The sequence below is a fragment of the Phoenix dactylifera genome, chromosome 8 (assembly GCF_051530095.1).
Source record: "Phoenix dactylifera cultivar Ajwa chromosome 8, Ajwa_hap1_PhDact_Kaust_v1.1, whole genome shotgun sequence".
NCBI lineage: Eukaryota > Viridiplantae > Streptophyta > Magnoliopsida > Arecales > Arecaceae > Phoenix > Phoenix dactylifera.
Genome location: NC_143197.1, coordinates 12,580,472 through 12,599,924, shown reverse-complemented (window position 1 = coordinate 12,599,924; position 19,453 = coordinate 12,580,472). Strand labels below are relative to the sequence as shown.

Sequence of the window (19,453 nt, the reverse complement as noted above, 5' to 3'; positions counted from 1 at the left end):
TAAGTCATCCTGGCATTAGGAGTCAAAGGGATTGAATTATACAGTAACCATAGTTCAGGGTTCCAGAATATTTGCTTCGCATATATTCGACCTATCCGGACGTCGGGTACCATTGCTAGATGGTCACATCGATTAGTGTAGAAAATTGTTCCTATACTACCGGCTTAGGTTCGAACCTATGAGGTCACACGCATAGAAGATTCCTGATTGATCAAGAAAGCTGATGAATGATTAAGAATCATTCAGGGGTAATTTGGTCAATTTGATTGGCAAATTATCTTATAAAATAATTAAAGTAATTATTGAAGGATTAATTAGTAATTAAATTACTAATAAACTCAATTTGGTTGAGTAATTGTGCTAAGGATGAGCCAAATTGAATTGGATTCAAGTTTGGGCTCAATCAGGGTTTTGACCTGATTGGATTAGGTCAGAACCAAAAAGGACTTAAGCTGATCAAATTAATTTTAAATTAATTTGTTCTTAATTGGGGATTGACCTAATTGAATTAGGTCCAACACAAAGTAATAATTCAATTTGATTGAGTTTGCATGAGCCAAAATTGAATTGGATTCAATTTGAGCTCAATCAGGGTCTGACCTGATTAGATTGGGTTCAACCAAATTGCTTTGTTTTAATTCAGGTTTGACCAAATTTGATTAGGTGCAACCCAAGGGGATTAGGCTCAGATGATGTGGCAATTATTGGTGACATGGAATTGGATTTCATGAATTTTAAATAAACCAAAATTATTGCATGGCACATGGACCCATTGCTTGACACATGGCGACATTGTTTGTTATTTGAATTTAAATTCAAACATTAAGCAATGTGTTAAATGATTTTAATCACTCAAACCATCAGCCGAGGTGGCGTCTGAGTTTTTGAATGGATTAAATTCGAATTTCAAGAGGTGATTTCGAAATTATGAAGTGTTTTACCTTGCCGCATGGATTTCAAATTCCTTCCCTCTTGCACATGTGTTTAAAATTTGAATTTAAATCAGATTTGGTTGAGATCTGATTTGGGTTGTTCCTATTCCTTTGCATGTGCCAACTAAAAGAGGTTTTCTGAAAATAAATTTTGAATTTTGAATGAAAATTCGGAGGCCATTAAAAGGGGTCAAACATGGGCACCAAAAACACATCCATTGCAGCCTTCTTCCTCACCCGCCTCCTCCTCCTCTTCTTCTCCATTTTAGATAGGGTTTTCAAGGTGAATATCTAGAAGATTCAAGATCAGATCTGAGTCCTCTACTTCCCTTACAAACCTCATCTCTATCTACTTGAAGACGATTGATCAAGAGTTGATTGAATCCCGGCGGACAGATTTCAGCTTTCAAGTGTTCTGCAGCTGCTAGCACTGTTGCGGAAGAAGATCCTTCAGGACTTCGCGTGTACTTCTCGTAGAGGCCATTCGTGTGCGTGGCTGCGAAGTCAAGAATTAGATTCACAACTTTCATCCATCATAAAAGGTATTAATCTAGCATTAATCATTTATTATGGTGTCAAGGTCTAGGTCCAATTCCCCGAGGTTTTACCCTCTTTTGGGGCTCCTCACGGAGATATCTCCAGAATCCATTCGATGGATATTCGGAGATTAATTGGAATAGAGTTCTTAAGTTTCAGATCTGATAGTTAATCATGCATAAAAATTTTAGCATAATTGTTTAAACGATTCCGGCATAATCCTATGTGTTCTTAAGGTGCTGATTTCTAGATTTGATCTTGTAAGCATGCATGAATTAAATTGTTTGATTCGGTTTTTCCGCTGCGTTTTAAAACTTAAAAAGAACTACGTATGGCTTGATCCCCCTTATGAAGGGGTACGTAGGCAACCCGATCAGGTTCAGCCATGGTTTTCAAAAAAAAAAAAAAATTCAGCATGCTAAACATCGAAGAACCTAGGATCCACTTTCAGGCTCAGCTTGGTTGGGCTGGAAATCACCCCAGCTAGTTAGAAATATCGCGCCAGAGAGGGAAGGGCGGGCTAGAATCGTTGATTCCGCGCCAAAACCTTCCTTTTCCGGCGGGATTTCTTGCTTGCGATCGCGAGGAAGTCGGATCTAGGCAGCCTCCTTCCTTTCTATTTTTCCCATTCCTTGTTCCATGGCCTCACCCTGACTCCTCCCCTTAGATCTCTCCACCAAGACCTTCCTCCTCCGTCATCTTCTCTCCTCCCTCTTTCTTCCTTCCTCTGTTTGGGCTTACCGTGCCCTATTTTGAGATGCCGGATTTGCAACCTCAAGCTCATCGGAGCCATATTCTTCCTCTTCCCGATCGACTCGAAAATGACCAGAATTCGACAAAGGGTTGCTGGAAATTGACCAAGAAAAAAAGAGAGAGAGAAACATACATGTTCTGTTCATCGCCTCGCCTCGGCCGTTCCACCTGCTACTATGCTGTCGGACCTCCCTTTTAATTACGAAATATAAATTATATTTATATGAATTATATAGATTTAATACATATAAATTTATATAGACTACTATATTTAAAAAAAGAAAGAGAGAAAGATACATGTACTATGAATTAAAATAAAAATTTATATTTTTTAGAATTATAAACAAGTGCATTTTTCCAGGAAGATGATACACATAAGGTCTAATTATGAATTATGAAATTTATAAAAATAGTTGGTAATGAATATGAACTATAATATCATGTTGATTATGAAAATAACCCTGTCATGGGTTCACTACAAAAAAAAGAAGCAAAGCCGACTCTTGAATGCCGACGCTAGAAAAAAGCGTCGGTAAATTTGTCTCCCGCGCCAAATTTTGCCGACGCTTCTAATGAGCGTTGGTAATTTAAAAGAATCAACGACGCTTAAAAACATCGTCATAGTCCTCAATTGAAAACGATGCTGGGAAGCATGGGAACTGGACCTAGGACGACGCTTTTACGCGTCATTATTTTTTCCGATCTACAACGACGGTTATAAGCGTCGGGCTAACACGACGCGAAGACGAGGACACCTCTTAACCCAGCGCCCGACCCCAAGCGAGCCCTTATTTTGCCCTTATTTCTCCTCTCTGGCGCTGCCCTAGCTTCCGTTTTGCTCGTCTCCGGCGCTGCCCTAGCCTTCCGTCTTCCTCCTCTCCGGTGCCGGCTGTCTGACTCCAACCTCCTCTCCTCCTCCCTCCTTTCCGGTGCTGACCGACCGACCCCAACCCCCTCCGCCTGAGGTATTTTTCTCCTCCTCCCTCCGCTCCCTCCTTCTTGCTTGTTCTCCTCCTCCGCCTCCTCTTGTTCGTGTGTTCGTAGGTGTTTTTTCCTTTTTTTACTGATTCTCTAGCTTCGCCTCCATCCGAGAATCTCCTCCTCCTCCCTCCTCTTCAATGCCATCCGAGCAGCCCTCAAGACTCGATCGAACGGTATCCCTCCTGTCCGAAGACCTGCGTCGACCGACCGACTTGCGGATTCAAGTATATAGTGATCAAGGGGAGACCCTGCAAGGTTCGTGCGGATTCATCGTGAACTCTTCCATTTTTGCAATCTTTGTTCATTTTTATCTTCGGTTCAGTAGGTCTGGCAAGGATTCTGATTGCTTTGATGGTTTGTGAAGTAAATTTCCGTCGAACTTTCGTTCATTTCTGCGATGTTTTTTTTTTGATCTGATTGATGGTTTGTACTATAATCTTCGGGTGTTTTCTCTCTGTGAGATGAGTTCTCTAGATTTCTTATGGATTAATGGTTTGGCTTGATCTATGACAAGGTTTTTCTCGTGAGATTTGTCATTGATGTTTACTGGTTACGGTGGCTCTATGTTGTTGCAGCATGTGTGGATTCTATTTTTCCTTAACACCCATCTGTAGCTATTGATGCCCATGCTGATCGTATTCTGAATTTTGTACTTGCTATGTTCATTTTGTGGGGTGTACATTTGTATATTCGTGGAGAACACTGGAATATGTAGTATGGAATTAAAAAACAATTTGATCTAGCTAGGGTTCATGTTTTTGGAAATTCAGAGAAGTGACTTTCTTTTGATAAGGAGATTTTGGATATATTATCTGAGATTGATTTATTTAGGTGTTTTGATCATCTAGCTTTGCATGTTCTGTCTTCTTCGCTCTCTGTTTTTTTTTAGGGGCTTTTTTTTTTTATTTCTGTTGGCTATGAGGGTGCTGCTTTTGGATTTGTGCTTATATGTTTTTTGCACAAATTGATCTTTTAGAGTTCTAATTGACCTTCTCATGAAAAGAAAATCTTCGTAAATATCAATATTATAATGCTGTATTCTGTGGATTTTTATTACTTTCGTTTCCCATGAATTACTGTGAGAGCGTCTTCATACAGTACTTCTGTTTGAGAGTCAGTACTTAATTGCCACTGTTGCTAACTTTGTTTAGCTTTACATGATCTACACATATCCTCAAAATAAGTAGGCCTAAAGGTTTAGTAGTTTTATGCTGCATCTAGTCTATCTCTCTTTTAAGTATTTGCATATCAGTTATAAAGTCTAGTTCTTATGTCTGTATAGATTTTCCAGCTTAATCCTATGTGTCTTTTTCTTGGATGGAGTTGAGCATGAGTGTCCTATCAAAACCTGAAGCTTACTCATTGTTCACTTTCTTGCACTTTTCACCTTTAACAAGCATTTCATCTTTTTTTAATTTTTTTTAATCGTGATCTGAAGAGCGGACTAATTTTTAATTTTTTTCTCATATTCCTAGTTTTATTTGTGGCCTTTATTCCATCGGCCAAATTAAGTTGGATCTTCTAGGATCACTTAATTACTAGATTTATATATAGAAATTCATAACGGTAAGTAAAATTTATCAAGTATACGTTGAATGAGTTATTATGTTCTCTTTTATTAGCACTTTATTTAGTATAAATTTATCATTTAACCAAATATTGATTCTTTTTTGTGCATACCAGTTAACAATATGCTCCGAAGGAGACGATTTAGAGATGTGGAGTTCCAGCATTCTCAGGTAGGATCTACTTCTGATCAGTCCCTACAGTCCCAACAGCCATGTGAGCACCAGCAGCACGAGTCAGGATCTCAGCGCGAGCCTCCTGCTGATTGCCCTAAAGATGAGCTCTGAATCCAGGATAATTTGATTTAAAGTTCATATTTTATGTTCATATTTGTCTTCAACTTTTTAAGACATATTTTATTTAATTTTAATAGATGGACAAGGGATGGTGAGGACGAGACGAGGACCCACTCAAGCAAAGGATGTGTGGAAGCTTCCTCCGGGTGAGAAGATCATCATCCGATGCAACGAATTGGGGCAGCCTATCAATAGAACTAGAAGTCTTCTATCAAGCTTTTTAAGATCGGTTGCACGCAAGGGTCAGCTGTGTCCGTTCAACTATACGAAGTGGAATGACATGCTTCCTTCATATAAGATTGAGCTTTTTAGACTTATACAGGTAATGAATTGAATTTGTTCTTTTTAATTTGACACCTCCTGTATGTTAATTTGCTTACTACCATAATTTTACTTTTGAGGTTTTATTATTATAACATTCTGTATCTTGTTGTAGGGTAAGTTTATACTCCCTTCAGAGAGCCATGATTGGATGCTAAAGTCCCTCAACCGCAAATGGAAAGAATATAAAGCAAAATTGAAGACGGACTTCAAGCACGAGGGTATGACAAAGGAGGAGGTTGCTCGTGTTTTTTCTCCTGATGTATACCCTCAGCAGTAAAGGGAGCTTGTTCATTACTGGTTTTCTGAAAGAGGACAGGTCACGTATATTGTTTCAATATCTTATATTATCTTTATTATTAATATAGATTGTAAATATATACATTGAATCATATTATACTGTGTGCTTTTATTTTGGCAGACATATTCTAATATTGGTAGAGCTATACGAGCATCTCAAGCAGTTCCTCACACTTCAGGCTCGAAGAGTTATGCGAGACGTAGAAATGAATTCGTAAGTTCTTTTGAAATTATTTGAAACTCTACTAACATATAGCACGTTTCATGATATATAGTTTGCCAATATACTTTACGTATGTGTAGATAGTAGAGCATGAGGTAGAGTTTTATAAGATGACCCATACCCACCGAGATGGCAGCTTTGTCCGGGACGAGTCGAGAGATGACGCTTTTAAGCGTCGGCCTAGTCTGACACAAATCCACGGTTTCAAGCATCGGTCCATATTGGACGACGCTTTAAAGCGTCGATTAACTCGTAGATGAATGACGCTTAAATGCGTCAGTATACATGGCCAACGCTTTCTTGAAGCGTCAGCGTAAATTGAGCCCATCCCCACCTGCCCGACGTCTTACCCACGTTTTGGAGGGTGTTGGCAGAAAATCTACCGACGCTTTTAAAGACCAAACAAAGCCTCGGTAAAGACCAAACAAAGCGCCGGGATATATCCTTTCTTTTGTAGTGGTTATAGTGACCATAGCACGAAAAAATCTGTGAGCACTATTTTAATTGACAGTATCAATAAATAAAAATTATTTGGTAATTATGAATATTTTAAATTGCACTTTTAGCTTTACGAACTTGCATGATTTATGCATACATGATTGGATTGCTACAATATAGTTTGCTATTATGTTTATAAAATATTTTATTTTACAGTATAAATTTACGTTCCAAATGATGCATTGAATTAAATAAAAATTTATCCTTGATCTGGTAAGGGGGTGCATGGTTACTTACTGAGCAGCAAAGCTCATTCGTTTTTTCATATTTTTTTAAAGATAATTAAGGATGCTAGGTGCGGGAAAGAATAAATAAAATGAAAGACGAGAGAATAAGCTCCAAGCATAGTTGAAAGCTATCAATTAATTAGTTTATGACTATAGAGTTTGGGTTCTGTAGCTTTGATTTTTCAAATGTTAGATTTAGATGCTCTTTACCTGTTTCTTTTTCTTTAAGAAATAAAAAATCTTTGGACTAATTTTATTATTCTATAATTTTTTATCAAATTTTTCTTTTGTGGGCTTTGTCATGCTTTGGATCTGGGGCATGACACTTAGTGGTATAAGAGCCTAGGTTTTTAGCTTAGTAATGGGTAGATATAAATCATCTTGTTAGGTCTTGTTTAGTTAAAAAGGAGAGCACAAAAATTTCATAATTCTATTACTACTCTTGACTAATATTGGTATTTGTGTTATGCAAAATGATCTTCAGAAAGGAGGAGATCTTAAACAACTTTGCTGCTAGGAAAAGAGGTGCAAGAGTGGCTGCAAGGGGAGATACTAATTTGTTAGTTGACCAAGCTTCTAGTATTCCAGCCACTCAGGTTGTAATAGCTCAACTGCTCCAGCAGCTGTAGTTTCAGGAGGCTCCTCAACTTGCCTATCCTCTTGAATCATGCTTTGAGAGGTTTGTAAGCTCAACCTGTAACAGTTCGAGGGTGGAGCTGATCCTTTAGCAGCAGAGGCATGGAATCAAGAAATGGAGACGATGTTTGATGTGCTGTAGTTTCTCAAAGATATAAAGGTGGGAACGGTCATTCCAATGCTCAAAGAAAATACAAAATTTTGGTGGACTGCAACCAAGATTGCTTATGTGGATGCCGAGAAACAGTTTTATTTGAAAGAATTTAAGAAAATATTCTATGATCAATATTTTTTAGAGTCTGTAAGATTGGAAAAGGAGAATGAATTCATAGCTCTACGGTAGACAGAAAATATGGTAGTGCTCGAATATACCAATAAGTTTAATGAGTTAGGACGCTTTTGCTCACATGTTATTGAGTGTGAGAGGGGCAAGGCTAATAGATTTGAGTAGGGCATGAGATATACAATCTGGTCTCGTTTATCGTCTCACATCTTTAGTAGTTATAAAGATGTGTTGGAAGAGCCCTCATGGTTGAATCAGAGTTGAGGAGATCAGAGAAGGAGAGGGGTGACAAGAAGAGAACCAAACCAGTAGAAAATCAGAACGACCGATCGAGGAACTTTAGAGGCAATTTGAACAAGAATAAATTTGAGGTCTGTGACTGCTACGGCAAGTTTCATGTTGGGCCTTGTCTTAAGAAGTTGGGAGCTTGCTTTACATAATGTTAGTCAGGACATTTGGTATGGGACTACCCCAAATAACTCTAGACCTGCTAAGTCTGGCAATCAAAGACAGTAGGGGAGCGCATGGGTTTTCACACCGATAGAATAGGATCCAACGCTAGTGATGGAATAGTGGTAGGTATAATCCCTATCAACTCAGTAGATGCTTCTGTATTGTTTGATTTCGGCTCTATATATTCTTTTGTATCCTCACAGTTCTGCATCTTTGATTTGCATGCTTGAAAAATTATATGAGCCATTACATGTTGCTACTCCTCTTAAGAATATAGTAGTTGTTGATATTGCTTTAAGAATTGCATGATTCGAATAGGAGAAAAAGAATTAATAGCATATTTCGTGCAGTTAGATATGCTTGATTTTGATAATATTCTGGGGATTTGAATATCATGCCATATTGACTACTTTGGGAAAAAGGGCAGTGCTCCATTTCAGGTGTTTTAAGAATTCTTCTATCAAGGCACCCATTGTGAGGCTCGTGCAATGTAAGCCTTCTTTACCCATCATTTCTCTTATGTGGGCAAGAAGGGTGCTAAGAAAAGGGTGTTAAGCCTATCTAGCCTATGTAGTAGATACTCAAGCATAAATGTAATGTTGCTAGGAGCAGGGAAGAATAAATGAAATGAAGGATGAGAGAGTAAATTTAGATGTTAATGACTATGAAGTTTGGGTTGCATAGTTTTGAGTTTTCAGATGTTAAATTTAGATGCTCTATAGCCGCTTCTTTTTGTTTAAGAAATAAAAAAATCTTTGTACTAATTTTATTATTCTGTAATTTTTTTATGAAAATTTCTTTTGTGGGTTTTATGTTTATTATGGGCAATATCTCTGGTAGTACGACTATGTCATACTTTAGATCTAGGGCGTGACAATGGTAAAGCTACAAGACTAAGGCCCTGTTTGGGGGAGCTGTTGGTAGTAGAGCTTTTGGAAGTAGAGAGAGCTGTCTGAAGCAGAGCGTTTATAAAAAGCTGTTTGCTGTTTGGTAACTACATTTCTAAAGTGCTGTGACACTTTAACATATGTTTGGTAAACAAACTGAGAAAGTACTTTTGTGTGACAAAATGATCATAAAGGACATTACCAGTATTATACAACAGAGCATAATAGAATATAATATGTATTAATACATAAATATATGATATAGTATAATATTAATGTAATATAATATAATATTATTATAATATAGTACTATAACATTATGTATTATAGAATAATAATTTAATATAATATTAAATTATTTAACATAACACATCAATGTATTATGATATAATATAATATAATATTATATTTATAGTATAATACAATAATAAATATATAAAATATTATAATTATTAGTGTAAATTAATTTTTCATCCTTCTAATGACTATTTATCTCTCTAACAAATTTTCTAACTAAGTGATAAAATTGGTTAACTAATTACTAATATTATTTATTTATTTATTTAGATCAGATTATTTGCCACTCACTCATTATTTTTTTTATTTTATTTATTTATTTTTTTATTATTTTATTTCATTGAAATATAGAGGGGTCGCTGGCCATGGGTGGTGGCCGGCATGGTGGCTGCCACCATGGGCAGCCACGAGCTCCCAAAACAAAAAAAAAAGAAAAGAAGAAGAAGAAGAAGGAACAGAGGCGGCGGCGTTGAGAGGAAGAAGAAGATAGAGAGGGGGAGGGCGAGGATGGGTGAGAGAGTAAGAGGGGGGATGAGGATTTTGGGGGAAAAAAGTATGATTTAAATGAGGGTATTTTGATACAAAAAACAGCTTTCCGACAAAGCTGAAAACAACGTTTTCAAAAAGCTCCAAATTAGAGCTTCTTCCCTAAAGCTGTTTTCAGCTTCCCGCAAAAGCTGAACCAGCTTTCCGAAAATTTTACCAAACACCATTTTTTATCTAAAAGTACTTTTGGAGTGCCAGAAAGTACTTTTTGGCCCTCCAAAAGCTCCCCCAAACAAGACCTAAGAGAAGTACGCTAGTTCCTCCTCTGGAACGCAGGAGGAGGTCTGTAGTTTGGTGTTTCTCATGTCATAGAGCAGCTAATACCATGGTAAAACTCTGCTCCTCTCTTCCGTGTTATGTGTGGCAATTAAACTTATAAACCTAAATTACGGAAGGGATGTAAAACAATATTTCATATAACAAATAATAACCTGATTAATATATCTATACTAAATCATATGTTTTACAAGAAAATGTTTGTAAGGAAAATTGCACGAAATGATAGATATTCGATAAAAGACTTTTAAAATTCCAAATGGTTCCGATCTATGCCACTGCAAGTATTTGGCATGATCAGAGTAAATACCAGATACCTGATGGAACAAAGGCTGTCAATAGGCTGGCTTAATCCAAGCTACCTGAGAAGAGCTGACTAGATAAAAGGGGCTCATGCTCAATTCTGTCCCTAAATTCCAATTGGTCCTAAACCCTAAAAAGTTCTAAAAGCTTCTGAGCTGCGTTTGGAATGTGAAAAATATTGTAGCTTGATCTGTACTCGGCTTGGTTTGGGTTAGGATTGGGCCTGATTGGCCAGGGCACCAAGCTGAATATTTTAATTGATCATTATCCTGATGTGGTCCATTGACAGTTCTAGTTCTTGGACATAAGAGTTTTCCAGCATCGAGTCCAGTCAACTGTTGAAACCTTTGTTGATTTCTGGATTGGCTTCGACTTTCCAAATGACAGAAGGTCTCCAGCTGCTATGCTTGACCAGATATTTTCCTGTTCAAAGCGATGTGCATGCGGCAAGTTATATTCATCAATCCTCTCATGCTATATTCATCAATTGCTCCTGTGTTTGACTACAATTTCTGCAAGTTTTGTTCATCAATCCCCTCATGTGATACAGCGCACAGAACTTTTTGTATTCATCAAACAAGTTTCATGTAGCACTACTCGAGTAAATAGACTTTCTAAATCATGCATGAGCTATTTGGTTGCCAAATATCCAAAGTTAATCTACTGTTTTACTTGAGAAAAAAAAATCCGGACTCTCGTTTTCGACTGTCATTTCAGATTAGTAATAGTTGTTATATTCATATTGTATCTTTAGTCTCTTGTGCAATGTTACGCCTTTCTTAATTATATCTGTTTTTGTACATAGGTAGGTAATTAAAAATAGTGATCATCAAAGCCATGATCTGAAATAAATTATAAAGTCCACAATGTTTTAAAATTTTGCTCTGCTTTGATCTTGGTACCCAAGGTGCGCGTGCAAGATCGCTGTTTATCGACGAATCTATGCGACATAAGTTGGACTCTTGAGGAATTGAAGTTACTAGAAAATCCAGCCTATGATATGTTTTACAATTGAATATAACATGGATAAGGTGATCATGATGGTACTTGGGTCTTCAAGTTGTTACCCATCTCTGGGAAGGAACTACAGATTGTATAGGTATAGCCCTCTCTGCTATTCTCATTGAGAAGCTGCTACAAATGTCTGACATTTGAACCTAATGTATGATTTGAAAATAAGCCGCATGACATATTTTTATTTACCAAACCTTCCAAGCAAGAGGAACATTTATCCCAGATAACATAGTCAAGGAAACCAAAACACCCCTGCTTCCAGTGGTTTATTCTAGATGTTATTATTTGTGTATAGTTCTGGATTTAGTGAAGTTGATTGGGTAGACTGGCTGCTTGTTTGGGTAAAAGAGCCCAAAGTTTTTTTCTATCCCTTGCGGCTTCTGGTTCTCATTGAACATGGCAAATAAGAAAGTCTCTATAGCCCTCCCAGGTCTCTTTGGTGTACCATGACCAACATGCCTGATCAAATTCTGATTATATATCTGTGCATTGTTGATACTTGCTGCAGTACCACCAGCCGACGGCCAACCACTCTCCGATACGACGATCGCCACATTAGACCCTCCTGCTTTCTCCAATGCTGAGTAAACTGCATCCACTGTTGCATCAAAGAGGTTCTGATATCTATGTTGTCCATCCATCACAAAGGTCCCCAGGGAAGTAAACAAGGCAAACTCAATCTTGATGCTATTGGGGTTGCCTACATAACTGAAATAAGGGTATACATTGACTAGTAGTGGGGCTCCATTTCCAGCTAAAAAATGAACGATTGGTCTCAAGTAATTTAGTGCATTAGAAGAGAATTCACCAGCTGAGGGAGGGTATGATGCCCCTAGGACCCCAGTGGAAACTGCAGTTGAGACTTTGATTTGGTTTTGGAGGCCTGCCAAGGACAAAGCTGAGAAGATGTTTCTCATGGCAGGGAGCACATACTGAGCATGATCTCCAGGGATCACTTCATTGCCAACTGCAATGTATTTAAAAGAAACATCTGGGTAATAGGCCCTCACATTCTTTTGGACCCAGTCATTGGCTGCTGCAGGGTTAGAGGCAACTGATTTTAGATCAGGGTTGGGGAAATCTAAGATGAGTTGGATGTTGGAACCCTTGAGAGCATCGAGAGCAGCTTGGTTTGGACCATAAAGTCTCATTGCCTTGATATTCTCAGATTTGTAGAGATTCACTACATCACTTGGTTGAGGCAGGTTGTTTCCAACCATTCCATAACAAACACCAATGGATTGTACACCTGAAACAAAATAAGTTGGTGCTTTTATTTATATATATTTGTAAAACAAACCACACACACATACACAGACAGAGAGAGAGAGAGAGCAGCTACTCAAAGAAAGCAAGTGCAGTAAAGGCCAGAAGACTAGCTATTTCAGCTCATAAATCTTGACTTTTTGCTAATCTCCAAACCCGGCCTGCACCAAAAGAGCTAATATGCAAAGAAACCAGAACATATATTCATGATGTAACTCACTTGGCTAGTTAAGTAGCTTAATAGGCTGTTAACAGCTAAAAAATATTAAGGGGAACTGTGGACCACCTATTTATTAATTGCACAGTTGAAGCTGGTTTTTGGAGACACTTCTGGTACTTACTAAAACTCCACAGATGAATTTTAAGAAGGCTTGGGATCACAGAAAGGCTAAGTAATCTTCTTATTTTCTGGACTGAACGGCGAAGAAAGTGTGAACAAGGAGAGAGAACAGTTGGATAAGATCAGCTGGCGATTGTTTTCTGCAGGTACGTGTGGAGAGAAAGGAACAACAAAGATTTTCTTAAAAAAATCACAAAACCAAACTGCCCTCTGACATCAGATTCTGAAAACTTTCGAGGCATGGAATGCTTGCTGCAACAGCAAGAACCATCCAAGTTGTGTTCATGATGTTAACTGCTGCAGCTATGGCTCTGGAATTATGGATCTGATTCAAAAGGTTAAAAGGACTCACAATGGTCCCTGGGAAGGATACAAGAGAGGTGAATATGCTCTCCAGCAGTATTAGAGCGAATGGTTCTCGTGGTGTGATGCTCCTGTTGTTGGGCTTCTCCCTGTTTCCTTTCTCCTTTGTATCTTCTTTTAATTCATTTCAACAACTTTCTTGAACCACTTTGTAGCTATTACTACCTCAAAAATTTAAACTTGTTCCATCTTTTAAGGAAATCTAAAAAAATCTAAACTTGACCCTATGAAATATGACCCAAGCTCATGTTGCAACCTGAGGTCTGGCTCAGACTATATAAATCTATCAGCTTACTAATTCAATGACTCAGATGTGAAGCCTGAACATGTATGACCATAGTTCTAGCTCAAACCATGCTAGAACATCTCCATGACATGAGATCCAAACCCAGAGAGAGAGAGAGAGAGAGAGAGAGAGAGAGTTTACTTGATGGGGTTTCTATGAGGAATCCAAGAACTAGTGCAATGACAACCATGGAAACAATACTTGTATTTGCCATGGAGACTACCTATGATAGATATATTTATTTCTAGGTGCAATATTATATAGAGATTTTAGGACTAGCTCCACCGCTGAGGGCTGCCTGCTGAGCTCACCATTTGGCATTAATGGCTGGCTCTCTTGAGCTCTACATTTCTGTTTTGGTTTAAGTTCTTGGTATTGAATGGTCCTATCTTTGTATTCACGCTTTTCTTTTCTTGTTTTATTGAAGGTAGTCCAAATACTGATTTGTTTTGTTTGAGGACTAAACTAAATGATCTCTTGTTCCCTACTGAATTGCTATGACACTTGTTCTTGCTCCATGTGCTGGATGGTTACACAGCATTTGAGCAATTGACACCTGACATTATCCTCCCATCTGCGGCTTAAACCAAAACTTCATAGGTTGGTTCAAGCTACTGCAAAAAGACAACTCCCAGTTGTAATTTTTATTTTACCCGCAATACTGACAAGTCTTTTAATTTACAATTTTATTATTAGTGTTTTCTAATATTATTTGGTGGTTTATAGCTTTCAAAAAATTAAAAGAACTGTAACAATGAGGTTTAATTTATATGATGCCTCCGAAATCACTGGAAGTGTTATCTGGAAAGAAAATAATAGCCCTAAAAATTACTATAGCTGTGGGTATAGAGAGTTTGCATAGATCTGAGTTATCCACTGTAAGTATTTCTTCCTTCCCTTGCTTCAAAAAAGAAAAAAAGAAATTTAAAGGAAGAAAGAAGAAAAGGGAAAACATACTTCATCTAGAAGTGGACAAGAATTAAGGACTACCAATATGATTTACATCATGCATAGATGGTAATTTATACATCCATGGAACTGTTTCATATCTCTTTTAACAATCTGTATATGTTTCTTACACAAATCCATTGCATCTTGTATGAATTTTTGTGTGTACACAGGTACTAGAGGGTTGTGAAATGGGAAAATAATGGCTATTATAACTCTCCATTTTTAATGAAAGTTACTATTTTATTTTCAAAACTCCAGTCGATGTTATTTGAACTAAATGCAAGTGCAAGTTTCTTGTATGATCTGAAGTTGATACATCACCTATGATCTGTAATGATCTTTCAAATGGGCCAATGCAGCTCATGCAGCCACAGTAATGCCGAACTCCAAGGAGCTCAAAGCTTCTTGTGCTCTGGCTCGGCTTAAAGATATGTTAAAAAGAAAAGGAAAGCCATAATGGAATTTGGACTCAATTTCACTAAAAGAAATACACAGGCCTGGTACCAGGGAAATTCTTTCCGATCTTGAGCTCGAGGATTAGACTGTGGATTTTATTCGATCATGAATCCATTATGTTGGGGGTGTTTAATTGTAGAATAAGTGGGGCTATCTCCAAAGTTGGGGAATATCTTCCTCTTTGAAATTGGAACTTATACTTTGGCGGCATATTCTGACATAGTATAAATTTATTCCACCAGAATGGTAGAATAGATTTATATCACGGAATAGGCTCTTTATTCCCTTCCATCATCATTTTGCCCTTCCTCGCTTTATAAACACTAAAAGTGAGAGGGTATTTGGTCTTTGCAACAACATCCCAACTATTTCTAAGCTCAATTTGCATTAACTGCAGGTTATTCCCTCCATCCATTCTACGCCAAAATGTGTGTATGCCATGGAACAGGCGTCCCTTCAACACTGCAAAGAATATCCCTTCCAAAACCTATTCCGCAAGTAACTAGCACTACAGTCTTAAATCCTTACCTCCTGAGAAAAAGTTCTCCACCACTGAAATCCCATTTCTTTTGATTCTCTCAAAATAGTCCAGTCTATGGTTAAGATGGGCAAATGTTATCTACTGCTTTATTTATATCTATTGAAACCTTTGTTCATTTGTTGATTCTTTGCAGTGGGTGGTTTAATTTTCAAAAGATGTTTATTCATCAATTGGAGCCTTCGACTGAAAAATTTTACAATTAAATTTTCTAGCTGATATGTTTGACAAGATGTTTGCATATTCATAGAGCTCTAAGTGCATCCGAACTAAAACATTGCAAAAGTCAAGCACCTTTCAAGTTTGGGACTCAACTTCAAAGCTTGGCAATTAGCTCTCTAGGTGCTCAATTGATTAGGATAAGTTCAGTTCAGTGCAACATCATAATGCTATACATGTATTTTTCATTTTTGGAGAAATAAATGAACATTGTAGATCATCATCTATCTGGTTTTCAATAATGCGCAAAGTTGACTCCGTGTCTCCTCAAGAAATAACTCCAGGTCTTTTATTTGACTTCAATTTTTGGATTAGGACTAGTCCTTATATAGTTAATATTTTATGTCTCATCTTTTATAATATTGTCGGACCTGTTCTGTAACAATATGTAAGGTATAATGTCAGGTTCCGAGTATTATTCAAACATTTGGAATGACTGGCTGACTTAGTCCTGTCACGAAGAAAGTTCGTAGATGTGTGGAAAGAGGAATGGTAGATGCTGAATAAAAGAATATAATGTTAAATAATTCAATTAGAAAGAACCAAGATTTTATTCAGCCCCCTTAACTCAAATTTCTGAAAAAAAATAGAAAAAGATAAAAAAAAAATTATGAAAATATGGTTAAGTCTTATTTTCTTTCAAATGATCAAAAAATCAAGGTACATTGCTTCTATTTATAATGATGAGGTCCGTCTGTACACAATTTGGATCAGATTCACTTTTATAATTCTGTTAAGACTTTCTTTCCAAAAATAAATAAATCATCTAGTAAAAGTTAAAATTGTTGAGAATGTAAATCTTGCCTTATACATTAACTCTAGTTTCTGTCGCTTCACCTAATTCTTCTCAGATAGGAAGCTATGCCTAATCAAAGTCTTACCTAAAAAAGAAACTTTCGGTTTAACTAGCCTATTTTAGACCCTAAACGATAGAATTTGGGCTCGATAGCTAGCAACGCTGTGACTTGACTTTCTGAGTGGCTGATCTTACTTCAAGACTTTGTCCATCCTTGTTCGTAGTGGCTAAAGTGATTCATATAGATCTAGAGATCCTCTTGGATCACCAAAAGTCATGATTTATTCTTGATGCCGAGAGTAGCAGCGTCGAAGAAAACAAATCATATTGGAAAACTATCTGAACCTGTTGTTTTGGTTCGATTTGGGTCGGATTTTTCTATATTTGATTTAGTTTTGGTTTGAAAATTTATTGAACTCGAAAAATTAGTTTCGATTTAAGATTTAAAAAAAAAATGGACTAAAATCGTGCGGACCTGTACACACACAAATATGGATACCCACATATTGAATGGTAGGGGTTCTATATCGACAATCCAAATCATTGGGTATGATCTACTACTTCAAAACTACTCAATACTAAAAATTATATATTTTGGAGTCTCCTAACCTATGAATTAAGTAATTAAATATATATATATATATATATAATTTAGAATTATGGAGACTATCTATCTTTAAACCACTCTGTTCTAATCACATGATTTTTGATATGCAAACAATCTAGTAGAAGTGATAGATCGTATCCTTCATGCTCTCATCTCCCATTTCACCCGTTTTTTTGCTCAGGATCACTCTTCGGGACTTTGCCCCCTCTCCTTGCTGTCGTTGGAGCAGAGTCTTTCCGCCAAACTCCCTCGCCTTCCTCCTCTAAGGTTCCAACTCGTCGCTCAAGTGAGCTTGCTGACTTTGTTCTCTCTGATGAAATGGATTTAACGACTCCTCTTTGATGTCCACTTCATATCCCACGGATCCTCACATTTACTCATAGGCTCTACATCATTTTCTCCAAATCCAGAAATCTTTTTCTTATGATAATTTAACTCCTTTCAATCGTGTCTATGATTTGCTTTTATTTTGTGCATTACTTTCGAATTTTGGGCTTAATGATGATCTATTTTGCTTCATAACTACATCGAAAGAGGCGCCGGAAAAAAGGGTTCATTTATGGCCCTAGATTGTTCTTCTTTGGTTTGTTGATCTTTAGCCTAATGTTGCTTGGGATCTCTTCCTTGCTCATGTGGGAGTCTTGCTCTCTTTGGAGTGGTTTTCCCTTAAGAAGACGAGTGGGGGTGACAGCTTAAGCAATCCTGGGAGCAGCAGGTCTAACTGCGTTCTCCATGGCCGGCTCTTCTTGGAAGTGGTAAACTTCAGTTACAAAACTGAAGCTCATTTAGCTCATCCCATTGAGGTGACCCTGTGAAGGCCCGCCTAGGCCCAGTCCACTTGACTGGCCCATGTGTGGCCCAACAGGCGGGCGACCCAGCAACGGAAGACTGCTCCTCTCCTTCGAGAAGAAGTCGGAGTCCTAGGGTCTTGGGACCCTAGGGCTCCACAATAAAAGGTACTCCCCTCCCCTCTATGGCCCTCCACCGATGATGATTGAACCTCCTTCTCTCTCTTTTCTCGCTTCGAAATCATGGCATCTCATTATTGTGCACACCCAAAATTTGGGTCGTGGTGCTCGGCAAAGTCAAGGTAAGAGGTGCTATCTCCTCCCTTATCCTTCTCCTGATCTCTCCTTCTAATGGAGCTCATTGATGGAATCAATGACTGGAAGAAATACCTGTTCACGTCCCTATTTTTCTTTCCTTTTCCGGACGCCTCCGCCGCCGGTGTTCGTCGCCAAGAGACTCGGTGTCTTCCTTGCATTGGCCCCTAGCCTCTGCCGGAGCTCCAACTGCTGGCGAGCAGGCTAAGACATGAAATCAAAGTCAAGAACACCTCTATTCTGCCCATATTTTTGGCCTTCTCTCTCTTTCCCGGCCGCTAACCGCTGCCACCGGCTACTCTCCATTTCTCGCCACCGCGGCACCTTGCCGGACCCTTTTTTTTGGACCCACTCCCATCTTTCTATCCTAAGAATCTGGGTTGACACCTGCAAAGAGATTCTGAACTGCTTTGGTGCTCGGACAACTTGACGGACCGACCATCCTGATTATATTAAGTGCCTGAGAAACCTACCAAACTCTATCGACCAATCTTGGCCTTGATCGAGCCACTTAGCCATGGCCTACTTGGAGCCATCAAATGTCATCATCCAGCCATTTTTTTTTCTATTTTTGGTATTTTTAATTATATTTAAGTCATCAAATAGAAATTCATTTCACTTTTGATATTGTAATTATGTTTAATAGCTTCATCTAGTGAAGTTTGAAGGTCTAAGACGGAAGAAGTAAGTAAGTTTTACACTCCTTACTAGTTTTCAATTATTAGTTGTCAAATTCCCATATATTTTTTATATTTATGATTTATATGAAAATATAAACATAATATTAAATATGGATGATATCATATTTTTAAAAAAATTAAGGATGAAGCATATTACATTATGAAAATCATGATTTGTTATGAAAGATTCGTTCTATGAATATTCTAATACTAAAAACGTCTTTATAAATTATGGACTCTAAATTATAAAAAATTATATTTTTATTATGAAAAGAATAATTTCATGATTGTTCTACTGTTAAAGGTCTACTTATGGACTATGGACTCTTTATAGCCTTTTAACTATTCATTCATATTTAAGCAAATATGATTTGAGAAAATATGACTTAAGAAAAATTATTTTAAAAAAATATGGCAAAAAACTCTCAGATAGCTATATAAGGCCCCTAAAAATAGGGTAGATCGACATCCGGAGCTAGCTCCATATGACTCTAATAGCGGGTAATAGTAATGGCTTAT

The 19,453-nt window shown here is 37.6% G+C and overlaps 1 protein-coding gene across 1 annotated transcript; it reads right to left on the bottom strand.

The window, feature by feature from the left end:
* Positions 1-11,007: 11,007 nt before the first annotated feature.
* LOC120105962 (glucan endo-1,3-beta-glucosidase-like) lies at positions 11,008-14,481 on the bottom strand. The gene is made up of 2 exons (XM_039118754.3): positions 13,726-14,481; positions 11,008-12,578 (listed from the first exon to the last, which is right to left on the bottom strand). The coding sequence occupies exons 1-2, from the start codon at positions 13,796-13,798 to the stop codon at positions 11,611-11,613; spliced, it is 1,041 nt and encodes a 346-aa protein (XP_038974682.2). The 5' UTR covers positions 13,799-14,481; the 3' UTR covers positions 11,008-11,610.
* Between the last annotated feature and the right edge of the window lie 4,972 nt (positions 14,482-19,453).